The sequence below is a fragment of the Myotis yumanensis genome, unplaced genomic scaffold (assembly GCF_028538775.1).
Source record: "Myotis yumanensis isolate MYYU_CA2020_CCGP unplaced genomic scaffold, mMyoYum1.0.hap1 SCAF_1, whole genome shotgun sequence".
NCBI lineage: Eukaryota > Metazoa > Chordata > Mammalia > Chiroptera > Vespertilionidae > Myotis > Myotis yumanensis.
In genome coordinates, this window is record NW_027223752.1 from 65,136,089 (window position 1) to 65,157,883 (window position 21,795).

At 42.6% G+C, this 21,795-nt stretch overlaps 1 protein-coding gene across 1 annotated transcript in view; it reads left to right on the forward strand.

Annotated features, from left to right (window-relative positions):
• CEP152 (centrosomal protein 152) overlaps positions 1–21,795 on the forward strand; it is a 93,983-nt gene that overhangs the window by 28,329 nt on the left and 43,859 nt on the right. The window contains exons 9-12 of the mRNA XM_070404693.1: positions 2,538–2,738; positions 8,136–8,283; positions 12,919–13,010; positions 13,701–13,864. Of these exons, the coding sequence (XP_070260794.1) occupies positions 2,538–2,738; positions 8,136–8,283; positions 12,919–13,010; positions 13,701–13,864 (605 nt within the window). The remainder of the gene's footprint in view (positions 1–2,537; positions 2,739–8,135; positions 8,284–12,918; positions 13,011–13,700; positions 13,865–21,795) is intronic.

The window sequence follows — 21,795 nt, forward strand, 5'->3', positions numbered from 1 at the left end:
CCAGGGGAAGAGAGGCATGGAGCAGGTTATGGGAAAAGGATGTGGAGCTTTCGTGCCTCTTGAGTATACCCTCTCCCTGCATCTCCACATGCCCACCACCTCAGAAGCTCTGAGAACCCTGTCTGATTGGGTTTTTATGGAGACTTCATTGCCTCGTGTGGTTGATTAAAATCAGACACCTACGATTAATTCAACCTCTAGCCCCTCTCTCCACTTTGGAGGTCAGGGGATGGGACTGAAAGTTCCAACACAACCAGCCCCCATCCTCAGGTGAAAAGTTAACCTCATTCACGCAACAAGAGACATTTTATCACTCTCAACACTTAGGAAATGCCAAGGTTTTGGGAGCTGTGAGCCAGGAATTGCAGATGAGGACCGAATACATTGGTCATTTGAATGACCAAATACGTATTTCTTAGAAATCACAATATTGCAGTAGATTATTTAAAAAGTTTTGAAAACTGATAAAGTTATTAGTTGTAACTACAATTACAGCTTTTTATGTAGTAAAAGGTTATAACTTTGTAATCTTCTGAATTAGAAATTGCATTTATCAGAAATAAAGTAGCATAAATAAAAGAATAAAATAAAATAAAAAGACCCTAACAGAATCACCAAGTGTTTTGGTTTCCTATTGCTGCTATAACAGAATACCAAAAACTTAGTGGTTTAAAACAACACAAATTATTATCTTAGAGTTCCAGAGGTCCGACGTCTGGCATGGGTCTCACTGGGCTAAAATTAAGGTGTGAATAGGGCTGTGTTGCTTTTTGGAAGCTCTATGGTGTTAGCGGTAGGGAGATCCCCTCATCCCCACCAGTTGCTGGGGGAAGTGGGCTTCTTGGGGTGCCACTGGAATAAGAATTTCCGGAGGTCTCCATGGGAAGCTGAGACGTTGTAGAAAGCTTTATTTCTGTGGGGTTACCCCCCTGAGTTTCCAAGGTCCCATTTCCCTCTGTCCCGTCACAGAAGAAGTGTAGCTGTGACGTCAGCAGGGCTAGAATGAAAGCCGTTGCCCAGAGTTTTCATCCCCTGTTGGAGCAGTGTCCAGTCCAGTGTTAAACCAGCTTAGTTTGTGTTCCCAGCTGCAGTCCAGCAGTCCACTGCATGTGGGGTCCTGAGGGCCACATGGCTATGGAGGGAACATGGGCAGGAGCAAAGCCAAAGGGACCAGAGAGCCAAGAGCCGAGAGAGAGAGCGCCTTTGTCTAGGGCCGTGGTCGGCAAACCGTGGCTTGCGAGCCACATGAGGCTCTTTGGCCCCTTCAGTGTGGCTCTTCCACAAAATATCACGTGCGAGCGCATGCGTAAAGTGCCATTGAAACTTCGTGGCCCATGTGCAGAAGTCGGTATTTTGTGGAAGAGCCACACTGAAGGGGCCAAAGAGCCGCATGTGGCTCACGAGCCGCGGTTTGCTGAGCCGCAGTTTGCCGACCACTAGTCTAGGGGATTATGTATTCCCAAATTTTTTCGGGCTTGCAGTAGCCCTGCCTCCTTTGTCCAGTGATTTCTGTTCCCAGGTTTGACTGATGGGCACCTTCCCTAGGTCACCCCAACTTCACTGCCCATGTGCCCATCTTTCCTTTGTTCAGTCCCTTCCCCTAGTAATCTGCAGGGAATGGGCCAGCAGCTCCCTGGGGAGTGTGAAGTTGCAGCTTCCTGGTGAAGCTGCCCAAGTAACATGCCTATAATGTTCTGGCCTCCCTTTTCCTTCTTTGGGATTCTTAATAACTAACTAATTAAAACAGTATTAGTGGGATAATCAATTTTCCTGCGTTTCTAGCCTTGAGAGGCTGCATGCAAAGGGTGTATGGCCCATTTCCATCCTCAGAGCCAGAGGTCACTGGTTCTGACCTTTCTGCCGCAGTTTTCCTCATTTAAGGACCATTGTGGATACATTAGGCCCACCCAGATAATCAGGGATAACCTCCTTATTTTAAAGTCATCAGTTTAACAACTTCAGTTCAGTCCGCAACCTCAATTTTCTCTTGCCATGTAACATAAGGTATTCACAAGTTTCAGGAATTAGGACATGGACATATTTTGGGAGCCAGTATTGAAAGCTATAATTGTACAGTTACAAAATACTGGTGTAGTAAGCTAACTACACCAGTATTTTGTAACTGTACAATTATAGCTTTCAAAACCGTGTTTTTAGTAAGTGACCATTGACAAGTTTCATCAGTCTTTCAAGAAACAGTTGTCATTTTTCTGTGACCTGACAATTGGATTGCCCCCCACACTTGGCTCACAGAGCATTGCAAACAGCACTGGGACCGTATAGTTGCCACAGGTTCCTTGTCTGGTACCCACATTGTCATCTCGGGTAATTCCAGTTTTTTTTTTTCTTCTCAGTGAATAATGTTTGCAGCCCCTATGGGCCTGGTGGGTCCTAGACAGGGAAGCCTTAAAGAACCAGAGCCACCATGGGGAGACCTTTCTCTACTGTCATTAAAGCATGATTGATTTTGGGAGTTAATGTTTATAAAGAGAGCACAGAGTCATATACCATAAACGGGGCTGTCGTGTGTCTGCTAGATGATTAAGAAGTCCAGGACGACGGAAATGGCCCTGGAAAGCCTGAAGCAGCAGCTGCTGGACCTGCATCACTCCGAGTCCCTGCAGCGCGCCCGGGAGCAGCACGAGAGCGTCGTGGCAGGCCTCACCAACAAGTACGAGGAGCAAGTGCTGTCCTTACAAAACAAGTTGGATGCTACGGTGGCTGCCCTTAAGGAACAGGTTGGGATGATTTCAAATGAGCCACTGTTATCAATAAGCAAAGCCGTTCTGTCTTGTAACTGACATTTTGTGGTTCTTCTTATAGAAATTTTGGATGTTTGCGGTAGGTTTTTTATTGTAAGTAAAAATTTAAAGACAAAGATTTTTTATTTATGCCTACTCCCTAAGGCAGGCATGATTTTGGAAATCCTTCCTGTGGTAGGATGGATTCTCACAGTGCTAGTCATTTACTTGTAGGGTATTCTACATAATAAAAGCCTAATATGCTAATTGTCTGGTTGTCAGGTTGGCCATTCAAGCAATCAAAGTGTAATATACTAATGATATGCTAAGGTTGCTCAACCACTTGCTATGATGTTCACCGACCACCAGGGGGCAGATGCTCTGACTGGTAGGTTAGCTTGCTGCTGGGGTCCGGCTGATCGGGACTGAGCCAGACACACCCTGGAGCCCTCCCACAGTCCCTCCCTGGCTAGCCAACCTCCGGCGTCCCTCCCCGGCCCTGATTGTGCACCAGTGGGGTCCCTCAGCCTGGCCTGTGCCGTCTCACAATCTGGGACCCCTCGGGGGATGTCGTAGAGCCAGTTTCGGCCCAATCCTGCAGGCCAGGCTGAGGGACCCCACTGGTGCACGAATTCGTACACCGGGCCTTTAGTTTATACATATTGTCCTGGAATAAATCCAGACTGGAAAGAATGAGTGTTTTGGGAGATGGCTTGAGGGCTGGTCCTGGGAGCTTAACCACTAGAACACCTTTCTTGGGTCTCCCAGCGTTTGGTAAGAAGCCCATCATTAAGACTGTCTAGAAATGGTTCTTGAGAGAAGAGTTCATTTTGAGACTAGCATAGTAAACGAGGGAAGGTAGTCTGATCTAAAATTATTGAGGTTTGAGACTTGAGCACATTTCACAGTTTTTATTATTTTTGCCCCAAAGGGAATAGGATATTGTAAGCTGATGGTGAGTCAGGTGGGGGTTTGCTTGTGCTCCAAAACTCCAGGTAATCGTTTCAGTGAATAAAATTTCAAAGCGCATTTTCCTTAATGCAGTTTCAGAACTAATTTAACCCGAAGGAAGAGAAGAAGAAAATTAAGATGTGAGTGTATGGAAAATTCCACTACACTTAAAATTTATTCTGATTTGGGTTCTTATTTCTTTTTTTTTTTTTTTTAATATATTTTATTGATTTTTTACAGAGAGGAAAGGAGAGGGATAGAGAGTTAGAAACATCGATGAGAGAGAAACATCGATCAGCTGCCTCCTGCACACCTCCTGCTGGGGATGTGCCTGCAACCAAGGTACATGCCCTTGATTGGAATCGAACCTGGGACCTTTCAGTCCGCAGGCCGACGCTCTATCCACTGAGCCAAACTGGTTAGGGCAAGGGTTCTTATTTCTTATTTATACAGCTGAATCTAAAATTTTCCATTATTTAGATAGAGCTATATAAGATGCATTATTGGCAATAATAATTGTTTGTATACCATTTTATTTTATTTTAATGTACATTTATATGAGTTTTTATTTATGTTCATTTTCCTAAATATGTTTTTATTCTTTTTATAGAGAAACTTATTATGAATTTGACCAGTGTGGAGCATATATAGGGGTGGGGAAAGACAAAGGTTAGGTAAAATTATTGAGTATTTACTTTATATAATATATAGACAAATGGAATTTGAAATACAGTTTTATTAACTTTGGTTGTGTGTGGGGAATAGCATTAAAGTTAGATGTGGAGAATGGTCCTCCTTGGATGATGAGAGAGGAGTGGAGTCTGGCGGCTTTTGCATCCTGGGTTACTTGAGGATGTCTCCATTCTCTGCTGCCTTAGACAGTTACGGGGAGGGCTGGGAGAACTCCTGTGTGTTCAGCTCCTGAGCCCAGTCCATTCTCGATTCTCTGCCCCCGTCTGGAGCAGAGAACAAAGTCTTGACTCTGTGCTGAATGGGTTTCGGATCCCTGAACCAGACACTGAAGGTGCTGATTAAGGTCTTTTTTCTGCCATTACATTCTGTGACTGTTTTGTTGTTGTTCTTAAATAGCATCGCATAGCACAGCACGGATATAGGCCTCTGTATAATTGCACAACTGCTTTGCAAAGTGCCGATGCCAAAGTGCTTATCGTTGTTTCTTTCTGGGAGTGTTTCATTATGGTGCCCTTTTGTGCTCTCCATTTGCTGTCAGTTGCTTCAGTAGTGTTTTTAATGAAAGGTCAGTCTATATAATTTCAGAATCGAAATTGAGACTCCTGACTGTAGAGGTGCTGTAAAAATCCACCAGAGCGAGGGAGATGCCCGCCTGTCATCTGAAAATGCATTGAGTCTCTTCCACACGGAGAGGGTCGATGTAGATTTTCTTACATAACCGGTAGCCATATGTACATACTGCATTTTACCCCTTGCCCGCTTTTTCGTCATAAGGGCTATTACAGAGGGAGCTGCATGTTATTTCCCTTTTGGGGGAACACTTACCTGCTACACTCTGTTCAGCAGATTGCAAAGAAAAGTAAAACAAGTCTTAGAAAGTAAGTAGCAAGGAACAAATAACTGGGTAATTCAGTAAATGAATACGTTCGCCGGTGTCTGGTTCTGAGCGGCTCTCATATAGTTGTGACTGTGTGCCCATGTACTGTGTGTTTGATGTGCACAGTGTTGACAGAGCAGATGCTCACGCGGAGTAAGTGCTCCTGGTTAAAGCGATTCTTACCCTGGCCTCCTCTAAGGCAGTCGGGAGTGGGCCCCAGGAGACGGATGGATCCTCTGAAACAGCGGAGGAGTTTTCTTTGGGTGTGAGCATATGCAGTGTTTTTTTTAGAAGACCAGGGAGCTTCTTCATATTGAAAGGTGGAAAATCACCGCTTTATGAAAAACACATTCTTGCTGGGAAGCGACTGCAGTTGTAGATTAATTGCATTATTTCACCTGTTCAGCAAACCTTTATTGAACAACAGCTAAACATCAGGATGTAAACTAGCTTGATGTATATTTAAGTATATTTTGAAAGACAAAATTCAACACGGCGATTGCCTAACTTAGCTATCCATGGTACAGCTGGGCTTTTTAAAAATGTCTCTGTAACTAGTATATTTTGAGAAATATATGGCTTGTGAAATTATAATATTACTTTAGTGTTGTCTTTTAGCCACCAGCTTTTCTGGGTAGGAAGGATTGTACACACTCACAACACATTGTAACAGTTCTCGTTACTTTGGCTGAGTTTCTCTAGGTCCCCCTGTGTGACAGAGAAGATGAGAGCGGACGAGCTGCTCAGAGCTCGGAGTGTTCTTCAGCGACAGAACTCACTCCTGGCCAACTGTCTCCCAGATTCTCTCCTCTACCCTGCCTCTGTATCTCTAATGCATGGAAGTGTCATGGGGGGATCTCTATCTCCTTGAGGGTCTAAAACCTTTTTTCATTCTGGTCTTGAAATCTTCAGCTTTCAGTGTCATGATTTTCACGTGATCCCTTTCCTACCTTTCTTTAATGTTATATTTAATTTAAACTCATTCTATTGGCTGAGGGACTCTCACAGACGTGTGTGTGTGTGTGTGTGTGTGTGTGTGTCCTAATCTTCATTTTGGCTGTGCCATAGAAATCTGTTCAATTTTATTTGCTTCCATGGACTCAGCTATTATTACTCTTTTTATGACCCCACTTGTCTCATTCAGTCTTAAAAAGATGTCTGTCTTTGTCTTGAATTGAGTGTTCTCATCACTCATGCTAATCATGGAAAAGATGGAGCCATTCATTTTGTTTTGTTTGTTTTTGGTGTTTAAGTTGCACAGTGTATGAGTGTATTCTGTTTTCCTGAACTTGTCAACAGGAAACTGCATGATTTAATTGATTAATGCATGTAGGTAAATCATCGCCACAGTCTGCCTTTTGTTTACAGTGTTTTTCATATCTACTTTTTTTTTTTAAACCAGTTTGCAGTCTCTTGTAAAATCTCTATGACTTCCCCAGCTCATAAGCGTTAGTTGTCTCCCCACCCCTTCTTGCACACACGTTCACGCTGTCATTGACTTTAGGGCACTCGCTGTGCTTGCGTGGTACTCCGGTGCGTGAGAGCCCTGCTTTCCGAGCTGGCCTGGGGATCAGCAGCGTGGCCAAGAGGCTGGCAGGGTTGGATAAACACGGGCAGTTTCCAGGAGCTCCATTTTGCCCACAAATTCAGAAGAAAAAATTTAAAGCAAACATGACTACATCATGCACTAGAACACAAAGTTCACATGAATTGTTAAGCCAAAACAGGAGACTTCAGAGTCCTTTCCTCTGCTCAGGGGCACTGTCCGTATCCTTATGAGGTGTGCTTTGGGGTGGTATCCTTAGGGCGTTATTAGGCTTGAGGTTTTCCTATGGATCAGGCCCCTAATGCTTTCTGCTTTAAAGCCCTTTCTTGATTTTCCTCTTTCTATTAATTTCTTCAGGTTTTTTCCAGGGAACTTTAGCCAATTTACCTCTCTGCCTTTCTCATGCTCCTTTGGCCTGGAATTCAGCCTGTGAAGTCCTTTTTGAATGAGAGGTGATGATTTCTCCTACAGGGGCTCAGCACTCCTGTGACTCACTGCTCCCAAACACACAAACGCATTTTTTTTTTTTTAAGAAACTTGAATACATTGTATACATGCTCTGTATTTATACATCCCCATACAGTTACACACATACATGTGTGCACACATTCATTCTATTTGTTGTTCTTTGTCATTTATTTTTAAGTTTTTTTTGTTTTGTTTTGTTTTGTTTTTTGTAGTACATACTATGTGTAAGGCACTGCATAGGCACCTGCAAGGAAACTATGAAGACACATAAGACATTAAAAGGTAGAAGGAAAAACACGAGAGAAACAAATCAAGTTTACAAGGAGTTCAGAAGAGGGAAAGATTATTTTTGGCTGCTCAGAACTGAATGAGCTTTTGGATGCTCAGAGTCGAGGGAGGCTCCGTGTGTTTGTCTGTGTCCTTGCTGTCCTGGGATAGAAACTCCATGCTTCAGAGTCAGAGTGGCATGCCTGAATGTGTCTACACACACTTCACTGGCAGTGTAAAGTGCAAATACTAGTAGGAATGTACTGCCTTTCCTTTGGCCTGAATAGGACCTAGTTCTAGAACAGCAGTGTCTTGTGAATGTAGAGCAGAAGGCACTTTAGAAATCATGGAATTCAACCTTTGTTAGTGTAATTCCAAAAGAAAAAACAGACTGAGAAGTTGATGACTCACCAAGATTGCATGACTTGGTTCGCCTGACTCCCAGTCCCGTGCACTTTTCCTTGTAGAGGAGGTGATGTTGCCATGTGCTGATTTTATAGTTGACTTAAAACCCAATCATGAATGATAATTGATAGTTTAATACTTAATAACGGATCATAAAAATGACTTCTTGAACACTTTTTCTATTTAGGAAGACATTTGCTGTCATTTGAAAGACAAGGTGAAACAACTGGAAAGGAATCAAGAAGCAACCAAATTAGAAAAGACGGAGATGATTAACAGATTGTCCAGAAGCCTAGAGGAGAGTCAAAAGCAGTGTGCCAACTTGCTGCACTCAGGTGGGTGTCTGAGGCTCTGTGGTCTCCCAGAAGGCTAGTATACTATGCAGAGAGAACACAGGAGCCTTGAATTATAAAGACCTAGAAAAGACAATCAAGATCATTGGTAACAATTTTTTAAACATCGTTACTATACATGTGTCAGAGCTAGTCCATATTTATTAGATAATTTGGAAAACACAGACAATATAAGGTAGAAAATAACAATAACCAATAATTCTACTGCACAGAGGTAACTGCAGTAGACATTTGAACGTATTTCCTTCAAGTGAAATGAAGGCCACACGCATACATAATAACCTGCTTTTGAAAATGTACCAAAGCTGAATGTTCAAAAATTGAATAATAAATTACATATTATAATGTAGAGTCTGTCTCTGAAAGCTAAAAACGATATGAAATCCTGTTATATTTTGCTGTTTAGAATTGATCACTGATCATGTAGTTCTGTCATTTTGTGTAACTTCTTTAATTATTTTCCCTCTCACAATGGAATATAGCCACTTACCTAATTAATTGAAGCCAGTGAGTTATAGTTTTTATAATTTTTTAAAAAATCAATCCTCACCGAAGGATATTTTTCCATTGTTTTTTAGAGAGAGTGGAAGAGAGAGGGAAAGATAGAGAGAAACATCGATGTGAGAGAAACACATTGATTGGTTGCCTCTGGCCTGGGCCCTGGTGAGAAGCCTCCTGCATGCCCCACACTGGGGATCGAGCCCATAACCTGGGCATGTGCCCTGACCAGGAATTGAACAGTGACCTCCTAGTTTATAGGTCAATGCTCAACCACTGAACCACACCAGGCAGGCTCCATTGATTTTTATAGAGAGTGGAAGGGAAGGGGGGGGGGGGGGAGCGAGAGAAAGAGAGAGAGAGAGAAACATTGATGTGAGAGAGAGACATTGATGGTTGCCTTCTGCACGCTCTTGGAGGCGGTGGGGGAGGGGGGAGCTAGGAGGGAGACCGGGGATCGAACCTGCAACCCATTATGTGCCCTTGATCCGATTTCAAAGTCATGTCCCTTTGGTCCAGGGGCAGACACTATAGCCACTGAGCACACCATCCAGGGCTGTCATTCTTAAGATTTCTCCTATGGTCTCCATGGTATTAAGTTTGAGAATATGCTTCCTATCATTAGTTTCAGCAGTGTTTTGATTTCCTATTCATTTTTATAAAATGACTAGAGGCCCAGTGTACAAAAATTTGTGCACTCGGGGGGTCCCTCAGCCCGGCCTATGCCCTCTTGCAGTCTGGGACCTCTCAGAGGATGTCTACCTGTTGGCGTAGGCCCGCTCCCTGGGGGATCAGGCCCAAGCTGGCAGTCAGACATCCCTCTGGCAGCCCGGCAGCCCTCGGGGGATGTCCACTGATAAGCAGGGAGCAGACCTAAGCTGCAGTTGGACATCCTTAGTGCTGCTGAGGAGGTGGGAGAGGCTCCCACCACCACCTCTGTGCTGGCAGCCATCAGCCTGGCTTGTGGCTGAGCAGAGCTCCCCTTGTGGGAGCGCACTGACCACCAGGGGACAGCTCCTGCATTAAGCATCTGCCCCCTGGTGGTCAGTGTGTGTCATAGTGACCAGTCATTCCCAGTCCTTCTGCTGTTAGGGTCAATTTGCATATTATCCTTTTATTATATAGGATAGAGGCCTGGTGCACAGGTGGGGGCCAGCTGGTTTGCCCTGAAGGGTGTCCCGGATCAGGGTGGGGTCCTGCTTGGGTGCCTGGCCAGCCTGGGTGAGGGGCTGATGGGTGTTTGCAGGCTGGTCACACCCCCTTCAGGGTGGGGGTCCCCACTGGGGTGCCTGGCCAGCCTGGGTGAGGGGCTGATGGCTCTTTGCAGGCTGGTCACACCCCCTTCAAGCTGGGAGTCTCCACTAGGGTGCCTGGCCAGCTTGGGTGAGGGGCTGATGGCTGTTTGCAGGCTGGTCAAGCCCCCCCCAGTGGGGACCCTCACCCCATGGAGGTTTGGCCAGCCTGGGTGAGGGGCTGATGGCTGTTTGCAGACTGGCCACACCCCCTTTAGGGTAGGGGGTCCCCACTGGGGTGCCTGGCCAGTCTGGGTGAGGGGCTGAGGGCCATTTTCAGGCTGGCCAAGCCCCCCGGCGACGGAAGCTCCCAGCCTCTCCTTTTTTTAAATTTTTTTATTCTGGGATTTATTTACCTTCTATAATTGAAACTTTGTAGCCTCTAGTGGAGCTCAGAGCCAGCCAGGGCGGGCGGGAAGCTTGGCTTCCTCCATCGCCAGGGGCAACCCAAGCCTCCTGCTTGCTCCAGCTCCGTGGCCACGGCTAGCTGAAAGCAGGTATCTGGGGTTTATTTATCTTCTATAATTGAAACTTTGTTGCCTTGAGTGGAGCTCAGAGCTGGCCGCAGCCGGCGAGAAGCTTGCCTTCCTCCTACACTGGGCAAAAAGCCTCCTGCTCGCTCCAGCTCCATGGCTGCCGGCTGTCATCTTGGTTGGGTTAATTTGCATATAGTCGCTCTGATTGGCAGGTGAGCATGGCTTAAGGTGTAGCGAAGGTATGGTCAATTTGCATGTTTGTCTTTTTTTGTGTAGATATTAGAGTAAAAGGCAATAAAATAATCAAATTTTTATTTTCCATGCTGTGGAAATAGCTCAGGGGTTATTAATTAACATATATATGGAAGTTACACTTTGGCATGTTAAGTCAATTCTGACTATTGGTACAATGTGTATGAGTGGGTTATTCAAAAGTCGATTAGAGCCCTGACCCTGGAGTGGGGAATGTGGTAGACATGAGCAGAGCAAGGATGATGGGCTAGGTATAGAAGTTCCCCTGGGCAGAAATCCCCAGGTACCTGGCAATGGACAAAACTAGGAAAACAAGGACCTGCCTCAGGGTGACCTTTCCTCCCTTGGAGTGTCTCTGCTCATGGGTTTAGACTCCCTGACCCTTCACACTGATGCTCATGTGGTTCGGACCCTCCCCTGACCTTTCCTCCCCTGGCATGCCTCTAGTCATGTGATAGACCCCCTTAGAGGAGGGACAAAGGGCTGAAGAGTGGCCTCATTCTACTCCCATTTAGGGCCTTGCACGACCACTCCCTTAAGCACTAACTCCTTAGCGATAATGTCTAGGCCTCAGTTGCATGCCAGGGCTGACATCAGGACCAGCTGCAAGGATTAATGGTCCCCTGCCCTGGCGCCCACCAATCAGTGGAGACCACAGCCCTGAAAGGACACACCTGGAAAGCTGATGAATATTCTATTGAGATCTGTCGCTAGACCTCCCCTCAGATCTCCACCTTTAAAACCCTCAAGACAGAGCACCTAGCTCATTCTTTTGCTCCCTAGAGCACGCCCACTGGAGTCTTTTTTTAAGTGTACTTTGCTTTCTTTCTCTTGATTTTCAAGGGCCCTTCTTTTGCTTCTCTGCCTTGTTTCCTGAGCCCAGTTCTTCTAAAGCTCACATCATCTACCTCTGTAACTTTGTAAAGAAGCTTTCTCTTATAAAAAAACACACCAAAAAGTGAGGTTACAGGTTCTATCCCCAGCCCTATTTGGGGCACGTGCAAGGGCAACCGATTGATGTTTTGCTCTCACATCGATGTTTTTCTCTCCCTTTCCCACTCTCTAAAAAACAAAACAAAACAAGTCAAAAGTACTAATGTCAAAGATTGTCTAAATGTGTGTGTTTTGATCAAAATTTGGACCATGCTCTATTTAGGTCTCCCCTCATGGTTTAGTTTAGTGTCCTTTTGTTTCCCATGTCATAAACTATGAGCCTTTTTCCTTGCCATTAAAGGATTTGAAAATATGATTTTCTTAGTTGCATAATATGTCATCATTACTTTGCTTAAACATTTCCCAGATGCTCATTTTCTTTTGTGGAAACCCAATAAAGTCCCTTGTAAATGGAATCCTCTCCCCTCCCCCCACCTCATTTGACTCCCATGTGGGTGTGGCTCAGTGGTTGAACCAGGGGGTCTGGGTTCCATTCCCGGTCAGGGCATGTGTCTGGGTTGTGTGCTCGATTCCCGGTGGGGGTGTGTGCGGGTTGATGTCTCTCTCTCATCAATGCGTCTATCTCTCTATCCCTCTCCCTCCCTCTCTCTCTCTCAAATTAATAAAAATATTAAAAAAAGAATAAAAGAAACAAGAAAAAAATTAAATGGGAACCTCCCTTGTTACATTTATAATACTAGGTTACTAAAGTTTCAGAGGCATAATTCTAATAGGCTTCTTTGTGGAGGTCAGGGTGGCGGAAATAAAAACATTTAGAAAGAAGCTAAAGGCAACCAGATGTAGTTTTCTTATTAGAGGATAGAAATGGGTTCCAAAGAATTTTCACTTTGGCTTTCTATGAGTTGGAATGTTATGCTCCTATTAAAGGACTTCTAGAGTGTTCAGGTCTGGAGACGTGATTTGATTCACAGCAAGGTCACAGTAGCCCATGTTTTTAACTTCCCAAAGACATATGAGGAGCCATATGAAATCTTGGACCTGTGCCTTCTGGGTGCCCTGACTATTCTCATGTGCACCTGAATAGATATTAAAACGTAATAAAGCAGAATCCCACCTTCTGTAGCCTCAGTGGATTCATGTCTTCTGTACCCCATAGGTGCTTTGGCCATTTACGTTTGGTGTATTCTGTGACCCTTCCCCGCTAGGCTCAGTCCAGGAGGTGGCTCAGCTCCGGCTCCAGCTGCAGCAAGCTCAGAAGGCACATGCTATGTGTGAAAGCATGAACAGGGCTTTGCAGGTGAGCGTGGCCCCTTGGAAGAGACGGTGGGTGGCTAGATTACATCACCTTTCTGAACCTTGGATTTCTCTACATCAAAAAGGCAGTGGACCATCTCCAAAGCAGCCCGTCAGAGTTGTTCACAGGCTCGCCCCTATGGCTGGGGAGTCAAGCCCAGGGGCCTGTCTGTGTGTGTGCCCCAGAGAAAAGGTTGTCTACAGGCGTGAAAACCTACAGCGCAGCTGGGGTGCTATCACCTCCTCCTCCGGCGCCGCTGACATTTCCTGCTGGAGGCAGTGGTCCAAGGGACCCTCCACCGGAGAGAGGTGGTTTGCCTTTTCGCTGCTGGCAGACCATGAAGGACAGCTGTTGCTGGGAAACCGGTTTATTCTGTCTCCCGCTCTAGCGAGCCAAAAGTGCTGCCACCGGTACCTCAGCTCCAGGGGCACTTTTCATGGAAGAGAACAGAATGTGAGGGAGGTGTGAGAGAACCGACTTGCATGTTCTTCCTCATGTATTCGTTCCTCCGTTCAGTAAAACCTGATCCGCGCTGGCCTTCGTAAAGTTCTAGTTAACGTGTGCTAACATGTATTTGAAGAAGCGTTTCTGCCTTCTCTTGACCATTAAAATGAATCTGAAGCATAGACAAAATGCCTGATTCCTTCTTATAGGAAAACCATGAAAATAACTTTTAATAATTTTGTGTTGTAGGAAGAATTAGCAGAACTAAAAGATGAAATTTCTCTCTATGAATCTGCTGCAAGACTAGGAATACTTCCAAGTGACTCAGAAGGAGAATTAAACGCAGAACTCATGGAATCATACGTGGATTTGGGTATTAAAAAAGCCAACTGGAAGAAATCCGAAGTTAAGAGGTATGGAGAAAATAGTTTGCTGTAGAAGAGTCTGCATTATTAATGCTGATGAGGCTTGGTAAACAAGCGGCACCAGGCAGGAGATGATGAGCTGACCAGGGGTCCCCGTATGTTTTAGTAATATCTGATGAAGTGCAAACGTCTGATATCAAAATGAACAGAAACCTCAAGAACTGATATTGCGCTGTCTTCAGCACCAATAGGCACGTCAGTTTTAGTAAGGTAAAAAAATGACTAATCTAGCTAAAATATACAAAGTAAATTCTACAATTGAGGTTATGGATCTGTTTTACTATTAAGGCGAAGCATATTATTTTTATTATATTAACACTGTTGAAGGCAGGCGTCTGGCATTTCTCAGTAGTATATGAGAAAATAAGCATTAATTTTCCCTAGGAATCTTACTGTGGCCTTACTTTTAAAATAGGGATTTCGTCTTAAAATAGGGATTTTTAACACAGCTATTTTAGCAGTCCTGTGGAAGGGACTGTTTTATCGTCCCTCCCTGGGACTGATGGTGGAGGACATGGTGGTGTTAGAGGAGGGAGTATATTTAGGAATCATTAAACACTTAAAAGATGAATGGAGGAGAGGATGCATATTTGTGAAGCACTTGCTTTCTGGAAGGTGTGATGAAGGCTCTGGGAGTGGAGTACAGAAGATGAGCTATAGACAGTCCCTTCCCACAGGGGTTCACCTTCTGTCTGGTGGGGAGGGGGAGGCATACTTGTAAGCAGCCAAGTGCTACATGCTTAGTGTACAAAGCGCTATTTCTCCTTCCCTCTGGTGAGCTGGGATAAGATGAGAGGTGCCTGTCTGGAAGAGACTGTGTTCAGGCTAAGGAAAGCCTTGAATGCATTGGCCCACACCAGCACCATCCGGTTTCCAGTTCAAGACAGAGTTTACTATCATTATTGTTTAGTGGGAGTGTCCATTACCTGTTGGTTTCAGGCATCAGGCAGCTAAATACAAGTATATAAGTATCCCGAAGGGTTTGCTCTGCAATAGCTTGTAGAACTTATATATTTTAGTACCGGCTTTTGTTTTTAGACCTGTAAGGTGAGATTCATTAAATTGAAATCTCAAGTGATCAGGAAATACTGTGAAACAAGATGTTGTTTAGTTTAGTAAGGCCCCGTTTACCTGGAGGTCAGCCTTTAGCGACTGTCATCTCCAAAGACCACAGCTACAATCCGCGAGAAAGCAAAGAAGAAAATCATAGAACTAAATCATGTGGTGTATTTCGTTGGAGTCATCGTCAGGCTCCTAGCCTAGGGCCATTACGGACTTGGATTTGTTTGTACCCATGAGTTATCTGATGGAAGAGTAGCTGGGGCTAGAGGTTGGGAGAGGTACTGCCATGGGTTAGCCAGACAGCGCAGCAAGGAGAGGTCTATGGGAGCACAATGGGTTGGATGGAGCTGCTGATCCACATGATCCCAGGTTGTCCAAGAAAGCTGTGAGCATGGTTAGTTAATTAAAGTGCAAGAGGATGTATGTGTTACATTTTTTAGACAGATTTACATAAAAATTTAAAGTTAAAAATGTCATCTGGAAAATTTACTGTTGTGAATGCCTCATTTCCTGTTGATGCCAGATGATTCAGATTTTGTTTTGAATAATAGTTTTGCCATTTATTAGTAGCTTTATGACCTTGGGCAAGTTTCTTAACTTTTCCAAGCCTGTTTTCTTATCAGGCTTTTTCTATAAGTGGATTATAGGATACATCTTGGGGGTTCAAGTGAGGATTAAAACAGATAATGAATAAAAAGGACCTTATGTAATATGTTCCAGCATGTGAGGCACTTCATCAACGGTAGGTGTTACTATTATTATTTAATAGGTGATTGGTTAAAATACACCATTGATCAGATCTTATATCAATCCACTTCTTACTCAACACATTCTTTATAAAAGGTCCTTGATCCACATCTCAGCCTTGAGAAAAGTGTCAGATCCGTTATCAGTCATCACATTAGAATTGGGAAAATCAGAGCTCAAAGAGCTAAACTCTTCTTCCCAAGAAAGTGGACCATTATCAGCAGAGCCAGTACTTGAACCCCAAACTTCACTGTCACGTAAACCTGTTGTTCTGTGTTTACATGACAGGCAAACCATTTGGCCTTAAACGTCATTCTTTATGTCTTTTATTTTAAATATTTAGTTCATGCCAGGAAAGCTTTTTTTCCAGTATGTTATTGCTTTAATTTATGCCATAATTAGCTTGGAAATTGGGTAAATAATATATATATGTGTATATATATATATTATATATGTGTATATAATATATATATTTTCAAGTAGACTGACTTCATCATAATGTCTACTAAAATGTATTCTACTTTTGCTCTTTCTACTTAAGTGTAATACTCATAGCTAAAATCTTATAGTAATCTAAAGCCTATTCCTATAGATAATAAATCTGAGACATCACATCTCTGTCGTGGGAAAAGGAATACCAGCCGTGTACAACTGAGAAAGTGGAGAGTAACTTAACACATAGTGGGTAGTCACTGAGGCTCAGTCATTGAGAAGAATTAAATGAAACACGGGACATCTGAAGAAAGGTTCAGCTACAGTCATCCCACCTGCCCGCAGTCTGATAGATAAGAATTCAGTTTAGAGGAGGAAGTAGAAATATTCTTTCTTAGATCAACGTGGGGGTTGTAATAGGAGAGAAGATTTGTACCTTTCCTCTGCTGGCCTGTGATTCTTAGAACAAGAGGAAGCAACGGTTTTCCCATTGTCGAGAATTTTAGTTCTTTGTTGACTTGAGCTGCTTTCAAATCACAGCCCCAATTATTAGCGGCTCCAAGCTTTTATCCCCAGCTACTACATCCCTCAAGCTACCGCCTGGTAAATGTGAAGGGCTTAGTCTCAGTGTTCTGTTTCACATTCGTGGAATTTGAGTAACTAAATCTGCATGTGGCTTGCAGACAGCTTCTCCTCTCCCTTATTATAGTTGGCTGCGAAGCTCAAATAATAAACATTTAACAAGTGGAATGCCTTTTCCCTTTGGTCTTCTCAGCAGGCTTCACAAGGGACTACAGTTTATTTGGATTCAGGGGAACCAACTTCCACAGGGCTCAGTAGTGAGCCTTATGCAGGGCTGGTCACCCCCGTTGACTTTTCCCTTTTGGAAAAGAAGAGAAAATTATTTTAGCAAGTACTTTCTCTGCTCTCTGACTTGGCTCCCTCCAGGAGTACACGATGTGCTGTTTCAGTGGTCAGCAGTCAGTAAGGAAAGAAATGAGGGATGCATAATTTGTTAACTGAGCAAAGTAAGTGTTCTCCTTAAAGTCAGTTCACCATGTCTCACAGCATGGGCAGATGCATTCAATATGTTTTATATTCTATTTCTTATATAAGTCTATTTCTGTTATATTTACATATTCTGTTTCTATATAGATGGAAGTGGTTAAAATAGGTGAGATTATATATATGCAGGCATATATTTACATACACTGAGATCTATATATACACTGTGATACTGTATATCACATATGTGAACAGTATATCAATAAGTATGTAGCATATTGGATGGAGCTCCTTTTATTATGTTAAAACTATATATGTTCTTAATTCTCTCTCTGTATGCATATGTGTACATGTAGCATATACACTAATGTTTTGTTTGGAATCATTTGAAGCTGAAAACAGTAAAAATTTTAACTCAGATACTATTTATTTATTTTTTAAGAAATAGATGTATTTTAGAACAGTTTTAGATTTAAACAAAATTAGAATAATACAAACAGTTTTTGTATACCCATTTACACCCATTTCCCCCTATTAACATCCTACATCAGCACAGTACTTTGTTACAGTTAATGAAATAATATTGATATAGCATCATTGACTGATATATCCATGGTTAATTTAGATCAGTGATGGCGAACCTATGACACTCGTGTCAGAGGTGACACGCGAACTCACTTTTTTGGTTGATTTTTCTTTGTTAAATGGCATTTAAATATATAAAATAAATATCAAAAATAGAAGTCTTTGTTTTACTATGGTTGCAAATATCAAAAAATTTCTATATGTGACACAGCACCAAAGTTAAGTTAGGGTTTTTCAAAATGCTGACACGCCGAGCTCAAAAGGTTCGCTATTGCTGATTTAGATGGTCTTTGTTTTTACTTGATGTCCCTTTTCTGTCCCAGGATCACATGAGAGGGTACCATGTTATATTTAGGAGTCATATTTCCTTAGGTTCCTCTTGAATTTCCTTCTTTTTTTTTAAATTTTCATGGGAAAAACTTTATTATCTAAATAGGGAGCCATTACATTTTTTTTTCAGTTCTAAGATGCTCAGAGTAAACTTAGTGGTTTTTTTTTTTTTAATTTTGTTTTATTGCTTAAAGTATTACAAAGAGTATTACATATGTCTCTACCCTCCCCCTCCCCTCTTGACCTACCCCCGGCCTCCCCTACCCCCCAGTGTCTTGTGTCCATTGGTTATTGAATTTCCTTCTTTTCAATGACCGTGACAGTTCTGAGAAATACTGGTCAGCTATTTTCTAGGAAGCCCCTGTATTGGAATTTGCTGTTTATCTCACAATTATGTTTTCCCTTTGGGTTTTGTGGAGGAAGACCACAGCAATGAGGTTCCATTTTCTTAACATCATTTTAAGGGTACATGCTATCAATATTTATTTTTTAAAGTACCTTTCTCCTTTATTATGGAAAAAAAAAAGAAAATACAGAGTGAGAAAACAAGAAAATTAAAAGCACTTATAATCTTACTTCAACTCCCATGAAGAAAACCTTTATTAACATTTTAGTTTATAATGTCTTTTTAAAAAATCTGTTTTTATTGATTTTAGAGAATGACAGGAAGGGAGAGGGAGAGAGAAACATTGATGTGAAAGAGAAACCTAGATTGGTTGCCTCCCACATGCACTCCAACTTGGGATCAAACCTGAAACCTGGGCATGTGCCCTGACCGAGAATCCAACTGGTGACCTTTTAGTGCCTGGGATGATGCTCAACCAACTGAGCCACACTGGCCAAGGCACATTTTGGTATATAATTTCCACATCGGTTTTGATGTTTCTAAGAGATAAAATAATGTAGAATATAGTTTTATAATGTGCCTTAATACATTCTGAAATCTTTAGTCAGTAGATATTGTTATATACTAGAGGCCTGGTGCACGAAATTCGTGCACGGGTAGAGTCCCTAGGCCTGGCCAGCAATCAGGGCCGATCTGTGGGGCGACCGGTGGGGTGATTGGGGGGCCCCCACTGGCACCCACCTTGGCCGGCCTGGTGCTGCCTGCTCCCTGGCCCTGCCCCCTGCCACCGCTGCCGGTCGACTCCCTCTGCGGGGTGATCGGGGGGGCCCCCACTGGCACCTGCCTTGGCTGAGGGCTGGAGGCAGCTCCTGCATTGAGCGTCTGTCCCGCTGGTGGTCAGTGCACTTCATAGTGACTGGTTGTTCCCCCGGTCATTCTGCTGTTTGGTCGATTTGCATATTAGGCTTTTATTATCTGGGATATTTACTAATGGATATGTGGATGAGTGTAATATATTTTAGTTAGTGACACGCTGTTTAAAAAATTTGAAATTGTAAATAATACATTATTATTATAAGCATCCTTGTAGCCAAGTCTTTATTCACATCTTGGAGTATTTCCTTAACATGTGGAGGAATATTCTTGCTAAAGGATTTGCACATTATGTGAGGCCTTTGATACATATTGCCAAGTAGCCCTGTAGTTTGCATTGTTTCCCACATCCTGACAGTACCTATTTCTATGTACCTAGCTAGTGTTGAAAGTTGTCATTTTTCCTGTTTAAAATTTTGTTGGTGGTATTTTTCTAGTGTTTTTATAGTTTAGTTTACTTTTTAAACCTTTTAAAATCGTGAAGTACAACACATAAAGAAAAGGGCGTGAAGCATAAACTTAATGAATGATTTTAAAGTGAATACCCATGGAACCACTGCCCAGGTCTAGAAACTGCCCATAGTCCTCTTTCCAGTCACAGCCTGGAGAGTAACTGCTATTTTGACTCTTATGGCAATCATTTTCTGTTTTTGTTTATTGTTGTTTTCCTTTCAAGACCTAATATTTATACCTAAACACTATAGATTGGGTTTGCTTTCATACGAATGGAACTCATATAGTGTTTGTGCTTGTTTGTTTTCTTCTACAGTTTTGTTTATATATTTCACAAACCATAAAATTTACCAATTTTAAGAGTACAGTCAGTGTTTTTTAGTATAGTCACAGAGTTGTGCAACCATCACCATAACCGAATTTTAGAACATTTTAATATCCCCCCCCCCACCTAAAACCCTATACCAGTGATGGCGAACCTATGACACGCGTGTCAGAGGTGACACGCGAACTCATTTATTTGGTTGATTTTTCTTTGTTAAATGGCATTTAAATATATAAAATAAATATCAAAAATGTAAGTCTTTGTTTTACTATGGTTGCAAATATCAAAAAATTTCTATATGTGACACGGCACCAGAGTTAAGTTAGGGTTTTTCAAAATGCTGACACGCCGAGCTCAAAAGGTTCGCCATCACTGCCCTATACCCATTACCACTTATTCTCCATTAGCCCTTCCTGTCCACACAGCTCTAGGCAACCATATTATCATTTTTTTTTGTCTCTGTAAGTCCAGTTTGGATCTTTTTATGTCTTTCATTTCTATCCTCATCATATTTGATTTTTTTCTACGTTCTTAAACATATGGTGTATTTAATTAATTCTATTGCCTGTGTCATTTCTGGTTCATTTTCTATTGATTAATTTATCTCCTGGTTATTTTCTTTCCCGCTTATCTGCGTGCCTGGTAAAGTTTGATTGGATGCTGGACACTTAAAATTTTGTATTTTAGAAGTTGGATTTTACTGTATATTTTAAATACTGTCATTTTTTTCCTGTGACACAGTTAAGTTACCTGGAATTCACTTTATCCTTTTGAGGCTATTTTATAGGTTTTGTGAGATTAGGTTTAGAGCAGCCTTTAATCTGGGGCTTATTTGGCCCCATTACTCAGGGACTATTTGATGCTCTGAATTCGGAGGTCTTCCCACTATAGCTCATTGGAATGGAAATACTTCCCCTCTGTGCTTTTCCTGGTCTTGAGGTAACTTCCTGACATAGAGCTCTAGAGTTCTCTTTCCATGTGGCTTTCTTTCCCTCCTCAAATTCTAGCCATTTTGTCCTCCCCAAACTGAGGTCTTTGCAACTCAGTGAGATTGCTGGGTCCTGTTTGGGTTTCCTCTCCCTGTGTTCCACCCTGGAGAATGCAGGCAGGAAGCGGTGGCAGCCGAGGGCTCCCCTGTTTTGCTCTTCTTTTCTCAGGGATCACCGTGCTATGCTGCCATTGCCTAACAACCGAAAATCATTGCTTCATATATTTTATTTGGTTTTCCAGTTTTTTAAGGTGGGAAGACAAATCTGGTTCTTTTAACCCGTTACGAGAAGGAGCACAAATCCTCATTGCAGTTTTGAAATTTATTGAAACTAAAATTGGGATTAAATGGCTTTTAGTTTTCTTATTTTTTTTCCAATTGTTCAGATATCCACTTAGGCTTGTGTTTTAGTAAAAGGGATACAGAAATTGTAGATTAGGATGACTTGTGTTTACTGTTTTTTCCTCCTTTGTTTTGTTGTATTTCTCCCGAAGTCCTAAAGGACACACATATATGCATATACCGTGTGCAGCTTATCAAAAACAAAAGCACGTGCCATATTGAAGTTCCTGTGGCTGACCTTGCAATGGGGCAGCAGGACTAAGCTTAGGAATGGTCCTCCTAGGAATCAATGTATTCCTGTATATGGGGACGTAGCCAAAGTGTCCTTGTGTCTGACAAAGGTTAAAATTGCTTTTGAAATACTGGCATAGGATTGCATAGGTCACAACACATGGCCACCATTGCAGTTTGTAGCTTTTTAAAAAAAAATT